Raw genomic sequence first — 15,919 nt, forward strand, 5'->3', positions numbered from 1 at the left:
AGTGCAAGAATCTGGGACAAAGGTAAAAATAGTGGGGCAAAGACCTAAAATAAGGAATAGATTTTAAGTGTTGCTCTTGTAAATAAGAGGTTTTGCATTAGCATGCATTTTTTAAAAGATATAAAGTCTGAAACTCAAATGTCCAGTTGACCCTTGCCAGGGGAATGAATGGACAGTAGTCCTCTCACCGCAGGGAGAATGAACATGCCAGTTAAGCAGGTTTGGGGGAGGCTCAATGGTCAGTGGGAGACCATAGTGAAACAAATGCTCTTTTTATGTTAGGAAGTGCATGCATAAATCTGTATGTGAACTTTGGATGTCACTACTTGACAGGTGTTGTATCCAGAGTTCTTGTCCAGTGTGGAGTGTGTTGTGGCAGACAGAACAAGTCATCCTTCGCCTGCACATCAGTGATTGCTAGCAGTTTTCTGTGTAGTACTATTTTAGAAAGGCCTCATGTGCCGTCTGCCAAGCATTCAAGGTTGCCTAGTAGTTGGTCACTAAGATGCAGTAAAAATGATCATATCCTTTTAAAGTGTTAAATTCAAGTCCTTAGTAGTGAATGGTTGGCTTGTAGTGGATTTTCTGATTTTGGTTGTACTCTGGAAAAAGTTGTTTGAGTGGTTGTGACAACTATCATTTGTTATGAAAAAACTACCTTTTTGCCGGATGTTTCCACATAAGATGAGTGAGCGTTAGTCACTTTATTCCACAGGGGCAGGCTTGTCCTCTGCATAAGACTATATTTTCCACAGGTTGTATCAGAAAGTCATAACTTACTTTCTTAGTGGATAATGCATTGCATATTTTATTACTTTTTTGATGTGAAGTTTCTTTCCAGCTTCTTGTATTCTGGTTTCCTTGTTAGTATTCGTCTGCACAGGTTCAAAAGCTGGACAGCCTTTTAGGTTACGTATTTCTTATATTGAAAGGTGAAGTTGTTCACCATGTCTGAAGGAATTTGACCACTCCTCAAATATAAGCATGGATATATACTGTTGTTATTTTGTCTTAGGCTTTAATGATATATATCAGTCCTGTTGTCTTCATGTCTGTTTATTATTATTATTCACTTCTGCCTGATACCTTTTAAATTGATGCTGAATGACTGACAACTTTTTATGTAATATTCACCCTGGTCTCTCTGCATTGTCTCTGAAGAGTTTGTGTTCTCGTGTGAACATGGATTTTCACTCTGCTCTAGTATCACCAATCTACAAAAAACATGCCTTTGAGGTGTTGATTGAAAAGGATTTGAAGTGGAATAGTTCACTTGCCCACTTAAATTTAAAATGTACTGTTAAAACCTTTATTGTCTTTTAGCTTGGTTCCTTTGTTGAGAACATTAGTTGTCCTTTGTCTTCCCTCCTAGGGGAAGTAGTTGGTTTTCAAAACTGGTTGCACATCAGTGTTGAATAGTATTTGACAGTTTTATGGTAGAATTTCACAGAAACTGGGAACTACAGGATATGTTAACTGAAATTTGAGTCAAAAGGATAAGCTAGTCCATAAAGCAGAACAGCCACATAATATCAATTCATGTTAGTTACTGAGTAGAGAACTCCAAGGAGGTTCCAACCAGTTTCAGTGCTGATGTAAATGCCTTTACAGCTGTCTTGTTTTAGAAATCTACAGGTTGCATTCTTTGTGTTCTTGGCTTCATCTGAAGAAATGTCTATTTCTCTGTCTTCTTTTTACACTGCAGGTAATTATTTCTAGAGGTGGCAGGTTCCTGGAGGCACCTGTGTCAGGGAGCCAACAGCTCTCCAATGAAGGTATGCTGGTAATCCTAGCTGCAGGTGACAGTGGACTATATGAAGACTGCAGCAGTTGTTTCCAAGCAATCGGTAAAACCTCATTCTTTCTAGGTAAGTTACCAATAATTTAATATGTGTAAAGTCACAAATAAGAAAAATGGACTGACTTTTTAACACTTAAAGTCTGAACTGACTTCAGGGACCTTCTGGTGTGGGTAACTGTTGTGATTTCCTGTTCTAATATTCTCATCTCTTCTCAGTTCTAAAAATCTTGTCGATGTAATGCGTGCCCCTTTTCCTTTCAGTATTCATAATGCCATTTATTGGACTGGAAAAGGGAGTGTCCAGCCTCTGCACTCCCCTCTGTTTTGCGGCAGATAACATCTTAATAAAAATGTATATTGTTGGAGAGTTCATGCTACTGATACCATAGTCTCATAAACGTTCAAAGTATTTCTGTGGTGTATAGAAGCAGGCCAGGGCACTAACGCCGCATGAAAAGTGTCACGTTGGCCAGTGCTTCAGTCCAGCCAGTAGCAGGAGATGAGCGGCACATGAGATCATATTCCTGGCTGAGTGAAGGTAGTAACTTGGGAAGGCTAGTAGTGCAGTGACTGGTAGGAGGGGAGGGCCTCCTGTGAACACGGATGAATTTCAGACAGACAGGAGTAGGAAATGGATCAGAAGGCCACACATTTGCCAGAGCCTGATGTCCTTCAAGGATGCATCTGCAGTCATCACATATGGGTTGTCCTGCCTCAGGCAGCCCTTCGGTCGGCCGGATTCCAAAGTCTGGGTCTGGCATCGGCTGAAGTCACCCCTTCGCCGACGTCAGAGCGCCTGGGGTATAAAAGCGTCAGCCGACGCCATCTTCCTCAGTCTTTCTTGCCGCGTGGTGCCCGAAGCAGAAGCAGTTCGCAAGTGCCGGTCGGCCAGCTCCTGTAATTCAGCTAAACCGAAGACTTCAAAAGCTAAGTACCCCGTTGGGGACTCTTTCTTGCCTCAGCCGATGTCAGATAAAATTAATAATTGCTTAACTTGTGGGAAACAAATACCTCATAAGGATTTCCACTCTTACTGCCTACCTTGCTTAGGCCCAGACCACGACGTCTCGGCCTGTTCCGCCTGTGCTTCCTTCAACCGACGCACTCTAAGACGTCGGTCGGAGTTTGCAGAGGAATTTTTTGGGGCTAGTTTTGCTTACAAAATGCCGTCGGAGACTCCGACTTTTCATTTAATAAAGAAACGGAAGGACAAGGACCGTCACCCGCGGTCTGCAGTTTCGGCTGAAACCACGGCCAGGCCTACCACGAGTGTCTCTGTTTCGGCTGAAACAGAGTCCTTGGTACTACCGTCCACCGAAACCGTACAACCGACAACCTCGGCCCCGGAGGACACTACTGTCTCGGTTGTTGAATCTCCTTTGGAATCCGGTGTCCAGGAACCTTCCGACACCATTCCCTTAGACAAAACTACACCAGCACATGGTGCAGCCAGGCCTCCTGCATCCATGTCTATTAAGGCATTCTCTAGGGCTAAAGCTGCTAAACACTCTAAATCTATGCCTCCCAGGGTTATCCCTCAGGGGCCCACTACAGGTTCTCAGATCCTTAGTCTAGCAGAGGACCTTATTTCATTAATTAGGGGCTCTCAGCCTCATCCGGACAGGGGCTCTCAACCTCCTACAGAAAAAAGGCCCAGGGTTGAGCCCTCTGATCCCCAGATGAGGCCTCTGATGGCTCTGCCCTCTCGGACTACCAGGAGGAGGCTTTTTCGGCTTACGAGGATTCAGATGCAGAGGAATCCATCCCTTCGGCCTCCCCTCCTGAAGAACTGTCTTTTGGGGAAACTCTGCACACTATGAGGGAGCATTTCCAATGGCAGGGCCAGGAATTCTCTGATTCCAGGAAGAGATTAAGGACCTTCTTGCATTTGCCTCAGCATAGACCTTTGGCTATTCCCCCTGTTTTGAATGTCATTGATGATGTGTACTCTGAATCTAGCACAACCCCTGACACTCTCCCTCCGGCTCCTGCCAAACCCGATAGGTACTACAGGGTCCCGGAATCACATCTTTTCCTTTACAAGGCCCACTCTGCTGATCCAGAAACTATTTCCCAGGGTCCTAAAGGGGTTGCAACTGTCACTACAAAAAATCCACTCCCCTCTGAAAGGGAGTCCAGGGCTTTAGAGCGTTGGGGTAAAAAAGTGTATACTTCTGCTACCCTTTCTATGAGGGCTTTAAACTGTCAATTTCATATGATACAGTACCAAGAATATTTGTTAGATGAATTGCATAAAAAACTGTCTTCACCTGAACCCCTAGGCCGCAAATCACTTCAGGATCTGGTACATAACTCTCAACAGGTTAGCAACCATTTCTTGCAGTCTGGTTATGATGCATTGGAAGCTTCATGTAGGTCAGCTATGACAGGTGCAGTCATACGTAGGCATGCCTGGCTGAAGGAACAATCTCTGCCAGACCATGTTAAAGCAAAGCTTCTGGATGCTCCACTGGAAAAGCAAAAGTTATTTGGCTCCACTGCTCAGGAGGTCTTAAAAAAATTTGAAGAAAAGGCAAAATCTGTACAAACAGTCAAAGATTTTATGCAAGTCCAACCACCAAGATTCAGCAGAAATTGGCCTTCCAAGAACTGGTCCTTTCCAGACAGACAGATTTCAGAGAGGCAAGAACAGGCGTGCCAGAGGTAGAGGGCAAGCTAGAGGCTCCTACAGAGGACGTCAATGGCAGCCTCCCAACCAGAGGGGTAGTGCAGGGCCTACAACTGCTGCACAAGGACACACTCAATGACTTTACTTTGACACCGCCAACCAGGGCTCAATTGGAAGCACCTTTGGGCGGAAAGCTTCCCTTATTTTCAGAAAATTGGCACATTATTACAAGGGACAAATGGACACTACAAATAATAGACAAAGGATACAGGTTCCATTTCCACACATTACCGAAAAGAAAAGGCATGCCAGACCTGCCACCAAATCAAAGGGCAGAGGCTTTGAAACAAATCTCCAACTTAATGAAAATGAAAGCAATAGAAAAGGTTCCTCTTGCAGAACAAGGCCAAGGATTTTATTCCAGACTCTTCCTTGTTCCAAGAAAAGAAAAGCAATGGAGGCCTATTCTCGACTTGTCCGCACTAAATACTTATCTCATTGTGCCAAAATTCAAAATGCTGACTCTACAGCAACTCCTTCCCATGCTGGGCAAGGGGTCTTGGCTGGTAACTCTGGACCTCAAGGAGGCATACCTGCATGTCCCTATCAGACAAAGCTGCAGAAGACACCTCAGATTTCTTGCAGGTTCAGAGCATTATCAATTTTCAGCATTGCCCTTTGGCTTATCTACTGCGCCCAGAGTATTCACGAAATGCCTGGCATCAGTAATTGCACACTGCAGACTTCAGGGGATGCAAATATACCCGTACCTGGACGACTGCCTTATACAAGCGGACAGCAAACAAATTTTGGTAAAACACTTGAATTATGCCATCTATCTTCTTCAGGCCTTGGGATATACAGTCAACATTCACAAGTCAAGACTGGTACCATCCAAAGAATAACTTTTCTGGGTGCGGATCTAGACACAACCACCCAAATGGCTTTCCTCACAGAAGAAAAACAAAACCAACTACCGGATTACTTCAAAAACCTGTCAGGACAAACTCGGCTGACTGCAAGGAAAATCCTGCAGGCCCTGGGTTACATGGCTTCTTGCATTCTTCTGATTCCTCAAGCAAGGCTACATATGAGGAAACTACATTGGTACCTAAGGAGTTTATGGACTCAGCACAGTCACAGCTTGGAAACCTTGATACCACTCATCCCATGCCTTCAAAGGGAATTTCTGTGGTGGGCTCAAGCAAGCCAGTCAAACAGGGGTTTGCCCTTCAGCAAATCAGTAGCCAGCCAAACCATTACAACGGACGCTTCAGACCACGGATGGGGAGCGCACATGGAGGGAAGATGCATTCAAGGTCGATGGTCACAAAAAGAGCTACGCATGCACATAAACCAAAAGGAAATGCTGGCAGTGATGCATGCAATCGAGGCCTTCAAGTTATTTCTACATCAAGGCCACCTGCTAATAAGGACAGACAACACTACAGTTATGTGGTACATAAACAAGCAGGGGGCACCCATTCCTACCCTCTTTGCAGACTGGCAATGAATCTATGGGAACTTTCCTTGACTCTCAATATACAACTGCAATCCCAGTTTGTACCAGGAAAGGACAATATACTGGCGGACAGCTTAAGTAGGAACATCATGGATGCGCACGAATGGATGCTGCACCCAGACATCTTCCATCAGATAACACAATCATGGGGGAGACCGGACATAGACCTCTTTGCCTCCCCACACAATCATCAGCTGGAGAATTTCTGCTCAAGGACATACCACCCAAAAGCATGGAAAGTGGACGCTCTCTCCTTCAGCTGGAGAACTCTAACAGTGTATGCATTCCCACCTCTTCCATTAATGACCAAGGTCTTACTGAAGATCAGGGCAGAGCAGCCAAGAGTGATTCTGATAGCTCCGGACTGACCAAGACAGCACTGATACCCATTGCTAAAGAGCATGTCACGGACAAAACCATGGCTTCTGCCACAATGGCCGCTTCTCCTGACACAGCACAATTACAAAATGCTGCATTCCAACCTGAAAACATTGCAACTAGCTGCCTGGAAAATACCTTGACTCATCACCAGGATAAGCTATCCAAGAGAGTGAAGGATATCATCATGGAAGCTCGCAGGCCTTCCACAAGAAAGGCATACTCAGCAAAATGGAAAAGATTTCACACCTGGAGCACCTCTAAGGGCCTAGATGCAACAGTTATGAGCATGGCACATATCCTGGAATATTTGGCAGAAATGCTCCACAATGGCCTGTCTTACTCTTCCATTAAAATTCATGCTTCAGCAATTTCAGCAGAGTACAATACTGATCCACCTGTCTTCTCTCATCCTCTGATAAGACAGTTTCTAAGAAGAATTAAAAACATCAATCCTCCAAGGAAACCACCACTGCCTACTTGGGACCTTAACTTCGTGTTGGAAAAACTAACACTGCCTCCCTTTGAACCAGCAGCATCTGCAGAACTACAGTTCTTGTCTTGGAAGACTTCCTTCCTTCTGGCCATAACCTCAGCAAGAAGAGTATCTGAGTTACAGGCCCTCATGGCAGTACAGCCATTTCTTAATTTTCATCAGGACAGAGTTTCATTGAGAACCAATCCTTCATTTATGCCAAAGGTGATATCTAGAGTCTCATTAAACCAAGCTATTCACCTGCCTACCTTCTTTCCAAATCCACAAAACAAAGTGGAAAAGCTTCTGCACACCCTGGACATGCACAGACAGTTGCGCTACTACTTGGACAGAACAAAAAATTGCAGAAAAACTGACCAGTTGTTTGTAGCATATGCTACTGGTGCACAAGGAAAAGCAATTTCAAAGCAGATAATTTCAAAATGGATAGGGAATTGCATTTGTTTCTGTTACTCCTTTCATGGAAAAACTGTGCCAGCTAACATTAGACCTCATTCGACCAGAGCCACAGCCACCTCCACAGCCTTCTTAAGAGGGGTGGCTACCAAGGACATTTTAGAAGCTGCTACATGGAGCTCCGTGCATACATTTTCCAAGCATTACAACTTACCTTTATATTCCAGATCCAGAGCAGGCTTTGCTACGGCAGTCCTGCAGGGCATTTTATCTATTTATTTTTATTTTTATTTTTTATTTTACATTTGTTGACAGCGCTAGTCTAGCTGGAGATATTTCCATTTTCAGTAGAGGCCCGGGGAGAAAAGCTCCACAGAGAATACAATAAAGCAGGGATTCCCAACCTGGGGTACGCGTACCCCCAGGGGTACGTGCTTGGTTGGTTAGGGGTACGCGGGGAAAAATTAGCAATGGCGGAAAGTAGTCCTGCCTTAGGCACTTCAATCGCGCAAACTCGGAAGTTTTCACAATCGCGCAAACTCGGAAGTGTTCTGTGAAGGCGCCAACGTGTTCCCGCTTGAATACTGTAACCGTTACAGTTAACTGAAGAAGGTTGTGTGTCACTGCGTGTAATTCTGTGTCAGGTGTGTGCAGGAACTGTGGGATCACGAAAACAGGAAAGGTAAAAACAGGTGCTTTTAAATAATAGAAAAATCTCGATGTTTAACATCCACAGCTTTTTATTATTTTTTATTATTTGTAAATTGATACATTATTAAGTTTAGGCACGCTATGTAAAAAGTCAGAAACTACACTTTTGAAAAAGAAAAAGAAAGTAAAATTTTAGACTTATATTACTTTAATCACTTTACATTTAAGCTACACAAGTATTCTTAGCACTTTATTGTTCATTAACATACTGAAAGTTAAAAGGACTCATAATGGAATCACATATTTAAAAGACTTAGAATGATCATGATATTCTGCAGCAGTAGCTATTCAGCAACTGAAATGTTTAAACTTCGAGTCTATCTTTTGTACTTTTTATCTTTCGGCAACTCAGAGATTAATTTTGTTAATGAATGCATTTTATAATTATAAAGGTTTTCTAACAGAACGAAGTTATGCCAGGTTGCAACGTTCATTTTAATGCACTTCATGTAAACGTTGGTGTTATTGACGCTGAATAGCAGTTGTATATTGTAAGAAAGGAAAGATTCTTGTAGGCACGCAGCATTTTAAATAAGACTCACTAAATATGAGCTATCCAACAACTGAAATACCTAAACTTCGATTGTATATTTTTTACTTTTTAGTAATTCGAAGATTTACTTTGTTAATAAATGTAGTTTATAAATACAAGCTTTGCTTAATAGAACGAAGTGGTGCCAGGCTGTAACGTGCACTTTAACGCATTTCATTATTTGAAGAGTTGTTTTCTGACATTTAACAGTAGTTTGTATATGCCTAAGATTCTTGTAAGCACGTAGCACTTTAAATTAGACTCACCAATTATGAGTCACTAATTGTTTCTTAATTTATTATTTTTTAATTGAGGGTGTGATATAAACACATCCCTAACTCTTGTGGTTTATCTTGAGAAAGCCTGACATAGGTGCAGGTGAAAGCGCTTGATTGATATATCTGTTTGTTTCGTGCAGTCCGCTGGTTGTGTTTCAATAAAGAATTTTACTACAACATCTTGAAGAGTTTTTTCGGAAGCCTAATTGGAAGAGTTTATTGGATTTACGTGGTGCCTTTTTTGCTGTTTTGTTCTTTGCTTTTAAATAATATTTCACAAGTGTTGTAAAAATTTTGTTTAGATAGAGTTAGACTGAGAATAACCTTTTAGAATTTCGTAGTATGGCTTTATATTGGCATCCTGTGTGTGCTTATTTAAATGGTTATTACAATTAGCTTAATTTTTAAAATGAGCCTAATTTTATAAATATTTAGATTTTACTGTTAGTAAAGTGTAGTATTTGTCATTTTGACAGAGGTTTTTACTAGTAGGGGGTATTGTTTCAGCACTATTTGTTCATGCTTAACTTCATTGTTTGTTTGTATAGTATTATTTCTTGTATGCTTACTGATGAAGAGAAGCACATTTAAACAATTTGTTAATCTTTTTAATTAAGCGTGAGCGTGTGCTTAATTACCACTTGTATATAAAGATAGTGAGCACTGTTTTGTAGTTTTTAGTCTGAAGGAGAGACACTGTAATTTTACTTGTTCTATTAAAATCGGTTGCCTTGGGATTTGGTTTCTAGCTCATCTGTTTGTTTCTTAGAAATTTCCAAACTTGTGCATTCAGATGTGGATTTTTTTTTTTTTTTTGCACTGTCAGCCTAGGCCCTATGGTTACACTTGATTTCTTTTTGCTCAGCAGAAGCTAATTTGAAAAGAAGGAATGTATATGTATGCCTGCCATCATTAGTATGAGTGTGTTCAAACACTGCTGTGACCTACGTATGACTCTGCAGCAGACAGTACTAGTCTGTATGAATTTATTAGTCTTAAGAAGACGAGATACTTAGTTGATGCGTTGCTGTACTCAATGTTTGATGCCGGTAGTAGTTGTGCAACTGTGGTTTTAAGAAGAAATCTGTTCTGAGAGAGAAATTTTCAAACTAAATTTCTGTGTTACTACTGTTTTGTATGGAGATTCCATTTGTCTTGACTGCTGAAAGAGATTTCAGTCTGAGCTGTCAGATCTGTTTATGTCTGAGTTATAACAGATTTATTTCAGTTGTAAGGAAGACTGTGTAAGGACATGTGTGATATCTGTTTTAGGTTCCAGCTACTTGTATGCCCCTCCCAAAAAAACCCTCAAAGTTATTGAATATTTGCATACTCACTAGTTTTTGATGTGATAAAATTGGTTTTGCCACCTTGCTGTGTAATCAATGGCATACAGTGGCAGGTTTTTACAGTTTCTAGACTGGGATGTGCGTCTGGTAATATGTCATGCTATTTAAATGTTGGGACCCCATTAAACAGTTGTGAAAGCCAATTAATAGTGTTCTTGCATTCACATGCAGGTATATATTGGCTGCTGTAGCAACTCAGCACACAGGTCTGCACCTACAGTCATTTGGCAGCTCTACATTTTTCTTTATTATTATTGTATCAGAGAGCACATACATCATTAAGCATCGCTGCAACAGTTCTTAGAATTAGGGCTCTATGCAAGATGTGTATTTCCTTACTTAATTTAAATTAAAATGTATATCTAAAAATAATAAATCTTATATTTAGGGTGTATTTGTGTATATGCATTTCATGCGTGCCATGTAAACATTTATTACTATTCAATGCATGTCATCAGCTCCCCAACTAAAGCACCTTATCTCAGTTCCATTTAGTCAACGGTATGTCAAATGTTAGTTTGGTGTCTTTTACTGCTCTTGATGAGTTGTTTCATATTTTCAACTTGCATTATGATTCGGTTGAAGTGGTCATTACATCATTAGAATTTATGTAAACTTTACCAGTTCTGTTTTTGAGAGTGAGAAAAGGAATTCAGAAGATATGCCTGGTATATTGATATTCAGTTGAGTGGATAGTTTGCATATTGCAGTTACTATATTTCTAATTATCAAGCATGGTAGTCTTTTTTTTTTTTTTTTTTGTTTTTCTTAGCTTTACCTTAGCTTGCCTTTTGTCTTATGGCTTTTGTTACTCCCTCATCTCTTTTGTATAGCTACACAGCCTTAAAACTTAAAAAAAAAATACAAATAGCTGAATATCACATTTAACTGTGAGCTTCCAGATGAAGTTGTTAGTAAGCCATTATTACGTGTTCCACATTTTGACCATTTGTTCCACATTATGAGGGCTGATGTTCCGCATTTTGGAGATGGAAAGTTGAAAGCTATGCCTGTAAAAAGTAAGAATTTAGCTAGGAGAAACACTGGTAGTAGTAGTAGTGCTTGAAGATTATGCAAGTCACGTTGTGGGAAAGGTAACTAACTCATAGCAGCTGATATGTTTGTAAACCAAGTGAATTAAGTTCTTGGAGATCAATTGGTCCTTTCAAGACTTGAATTGTAGTACTTGCTGAGATACACTTGATGCTTAGGTTAGAGTTAGATTAGAAATTAAATGAGATATATGTTAATAATTACATTATTTTAATGACTTTTGTTTGGCAAGAGAATGTAGTGGAATGTTGTATGACTTTTGGGTGAACATGCACTCTGATATATAAAGTTGTTTGTTAATAGCAGCCTCTAAGATTGTCATACTGACTGATTTGAAAACTGCCTTTAATCTTAATCCGCCACTGGTCAGATGCATTTTCTTTGAATGTGGATTTCAATACTGATTCAGTGAATATGAGTTTGAGGTAGAGAAGTTTTAATGCCAAGTCTGTTTTCATTGCAACACTTTGTTTAGCTTTAGCAAATGTCTGTCAGTGTTTGTGCTTTATTAAGTATATTTGAAATACAAATTTTAAATTAAATCCAAATATCTGTAATCATTAGAAAAAAGTGTGCACACTGACAGTTTTGAACAGTGTTTATGGCAAATGGGAGAAGTGGGGATACAGCCAAGTAATGGGAGAATGGAATGGCTGTGGGGCGGGGGCAAAATTACACACATTTTGCTTTCATGTAGTACTACTTACATTTTTGACATGGAAAATTGAGAAACTTAGTTTTTTCTTATCTTAACAGTTACAGTTCTTTTTATCATTATTTAAATTTAATATTAAAATTAATTTTGTAATTGTCTTATTACTAGATATTGTGATGGATAAGTGGCTGAAACCAGGCACAAAAGAGCTGACGCATGATATGAGCATGGAGTGTGATCAGAGTACTTCTCAAGACATGTCCAACATTTTGGTGCAAAACACTAACCAGGCACAGTCCTTAGTTTCTCAAAGAGGGAAAAAGAGAAAGTACTGTGATGGATACATGAAATATGGATTTTCGTATGTGGGAAATGAAGACTGTCCTAAGCCCCAATGCGTGGTGTGTGGGGAAGTGCTGTCAAATGGTAGCATGAAACCTTCCCTACTTTTACGACATTTAGAAACAAAACATGCTAACTATAAAAACAAAGAATACAGTTTTTTCAAACGGTTAGCGGAAAATAACAAAAGAATGAATCTGACATCATACATCCTGTCAGGTAACAAAGACTACGAAAACGCAGTTGAAGCTAGTTACCGTATTAGTTACCGTATAGCAAAATGTGGTAAAAGTCATACCATAGCCGAGACTCTAATATCTCCCTGTATAACAGATGCCGTTCGATGTATGCTTGGAGAAGAACATGTGCGGAAAATGACCACCATCCCTCTTTCGAACAATACAATATCTCGAAGATTTGAAGAGATGTCTGATGATGTTGAAATGACAGTAATAGGTAGAATTAAAAGCAGTAATATTTTTGCTATTCAAGTTGATGAAAGTACAGATGTTGCCAATTGTGCTATTTTGCTTGTTATTGCAAGGTATTTGAAAGATAATGAAGTTGAAGAAAACCTTTTGCTTTGTCATCCTCTGTCACAACGCACAAGGGGTGAGGATATATTTAATGTTATTGATTGTTATTTCAAAGAAAAGGAGATTAATTGGTCTAACTGTTGTGGATTATGTACCGATGGTGCCAAGTCTATGTCAGGGATTTACTCTGGTCTTCGTGGTCTTGTCATGAAGGTAGCTCCCAATATAAGTTGGAGCCACTGTTGCATCCACAGACAAAGTTTAGCATGCAAGAACCTCCCTGGTGAATTAAAAGTTGTTTTGGATGAAGCTGTGAAAGTGGTGAATTTTATAAAATCAAAGTCCACAAACTCAAGAATTTTCAAAGCTCTGTGTGAAGAGATGATGAGTCCTCATTCTACTCTGCTCCTTCATACAGAAGTAAGGTGGCTTTCTCGTGGTAAAGTACTTACCCGGCTGTTTGAACTTAGACATGAAGTCCAGGTGTTTTTTGAAGACCATCCTTTCTTCCTTGCTTCCAAGTTACACGACTGTAATTGGCTTCAGGCACTTGCATATTTATCAGACATTTTCCAGATTATAAACAAATTAAATTTGACATTTCAGAATAGCTCAATAACTATCTTCAATGTCTCAGACAAAATTGAATCTATGATTAAAAAAATAGATTTTTGGAGGTCATGTCTTGAAAATGGCCAAACTGAGGTATTTGAAACTCTGCATAATTTCTTATCTGAAAACAAGCTTAATCTATCCCGGGAAATAAGGAAGAAAATAAATGAACACTTAAATGGGCTAAAATCGGACTTCCAGAAGTACTTCCCCAAACTTGAAGAAGAAATCTATTGGATTTCAAATCCTTTTGAAGAACAATATGTCCAGGCAGCTAAATTATCAGTCAAGGAGAAAGAGAAGTTGATTGAACTTTCAACTGATAGTACTTTAAATGCTGAATTCAAAGGACACTTTCTTATTAACTTTTGGGCAAACATCAGCAGAGAATACGAACAGCTTTCTGACAAGGCCCTTTTGCTTCTTTTGCCATTTACAAGTACTGAACTAGCAGAGAGAGCTTTCTCTTCTTATGTCTTAATTAAAAACAGATATCGTAATAAGCTGAATGCAGTTCCAGATTTACGATTACACCTTTCATCAGTTGAACCCAATTTCAAAAAACTATGTGCCTCAAAACAAGCACAAGGCTCACATTAAATATGTGCAAGATAAAGTTGCTTAATAATTGTTTGTAGTTTGAAATTTTATTAAGTTTGAAATGTTTAATTGTATGATAACTTTATAACTTATTTATATGTATCGCTGATATATAGACTGTTTGTTCACTTTACTATTAAAGATTGTTTTTTATTATTAAATCTTATTCGTTAATTTACAACACATACATTGGACATAAAAGCAACTATTACAAATGCCAACAATATGAGGGGTACAATTTCAGGGAAATGGATTGCCAAGGGGTACGCAAGTCAAAAAAGGTTGGGAACCACTGCAATAAAGGAAAACATACACCATCCTTTACATAGATCCTCCACCCCCAGATTGGCTATGGTATTCTACCCATATGTGATGACTGCAGATGCATCCTTGAAGGACATAGTACAGTTTTGTACCTACCATAAATGTAGATGTCCGATAGGTATGCATCTGTAGTCAGGTTTACCCTCCCTCCTTCCCCTCTGTGGTATTTCTTGGGTACATTCCCCTCTCATAGCTAGCTGGGGATATCTATTATGGTGTATTTGTTTTTATATATGTATATATATTTTAGTGCATGTTTGGAATTTATTGCATTTCTCCAAATTTAGCCTTCCTTAGAGGGCACCTGGCATCTGGGGCAAGAAAAACTGAGGAAGATGGCGTCGGCTGACGCTTTTATACCCCAGGCGCTCTGACGTCGGGGAAGGGGCAACTTCAGCCGACGCCGGACCCAGACTTTGGAATCCAGCCGACCGAAGGGCTGCCTGAGGCAGGACAACCCATAAGGCAGGACAACCCATATGTGATGACTGCAGATGCATACCTTTCGGACATCTACATTTATGGCAGGTACAAAACTGTACTTTTTGTGTCTGGAATTTTTTTTTTTTCATCAAGTTGGCAGGTGGATTAATATGCTACCAATGCTGTTACTGCATTCACTGTTATGGCTGATGCTCGGTCTCTGATAGTAACTGCAGAAAAGTGCTTGTATAGGAGTGGAAAACAGTTTCTTTGCTGTTGAGCTTTAAGTTAAAGGGGGTGCCAGTTTGTGTATGATGTAGCACAGTTCTGTTTGTACATGGTGCCATCTTACAAAGGCAGTAATAAGTAGTCGTTCACAACTGTTTTTAGATGCTTGACCATGTGGGAAACTTAATTTATTTTGGCATTTTATGTTAAATGTAAATTATGACCAGATCTTTTTAAGATATTCTGTAAGTAGTTTATGACCAGATCTCAAGATTTTCTACAAGTCAAGCAGCTTTTGTACATGGTCATCTTAATACAGCATTACTGTTTACAGTAAAACTGTTTTTGTAAAGCTGATGCATCTGGAGATTTAACTTTGCTACAGTGAAAAAGTCATTATTAATAAATCTTTTGAAACTGTTTGAGCACAATTGGAATTTTATAGTCATCTTCAAATTAACCAGTTAACCATTGAATCTGAATCTTTTTTATTTTCTTAGCAAACACTTTGATCAGCCAGTTTTACATTATTTTGCCCAGAATATATATATGTATACGTATGTGTGTATATATATATATATATATATATATCTATATCTATGCATGTATACACAGTCATTCATAGTGTTATAATTGTGTTTATTATTTCACATGTAAGAAGCATTAGAAAGAAGGCAGTGTCATGTTATTTCACTGTTTTAGAAGGGCAGGTATTTTTTGTATCTGATTTTTCTGGACCCTAGTCTATCCTGTTCAGAAATACTTAAAGGTAAATAATCACTTCTGTGCAAATTGTGATTTAACTGAACTGGATGAAAAATCATGGTCAGCAAATTCATCTGAGTAAGGCCTTTTCTAGTTAAGTTGTGCCTCACATAGCTTACTTGGAAAGAGCACCCCCCCCCACGCACGCACACACACACACACACACACGCACACACACACACACACACACACACACACACACACACACACACACAGTGTGACTCCAGGTTATTTCATGGAGAAATTATTTGCTTAACCGAGCTAGTCCATTAGGCACAAGTGCCTGTCT

The 15,919-nt window shown here is 39.7% G+C and overlaps 1 protein-coding gene across 1 annotated transcript in view; it reads left to right on the top strand.

Annotated features, from left to right (window-relative positions):
- Positions 1 to 14,051, top strand: part of LOC122817312 (zinc finger BED domain-containing protein 5-like) — a 1,006,885-nt gene extending 992,834 nt beyond the window's left edge. The window contains exons 10-11 of the mRNA XM_044090534.1: positions 1,706 to 1,868; positions 11,969 to 14,051. Coding sequence (XP_043946469.1) covers positions 1,706 to 1,868; positions 11,969 to 13,890 — 2,085 coding nt within the window. The 3' untranslated portion in view covers positions 13,891 to 14,051. The remainder of the gene's footprint in view (positions 1 to 1,705; positions 1,869 to 11,968) is intronic.
- The last annotated feature ends 1,868 nt before the right edge of the window (positions 14,052 to 15,919 follow it).

The sequence above is a fragment of the Protopterus annectens genome, chromosome 12.part0 (genome assembly GCF_019279795.1).
Source record: "Protopterus annectens isolate FY-2018-M chromosome 12.part0, PAN1.0, whole genome shotgun sequence".
Lineage (NCBI taxonomy): Eukaryota > Metazoa > Chordata > Ceratodontiformes > Protopteridae > Protopterus > Protopterus annectens.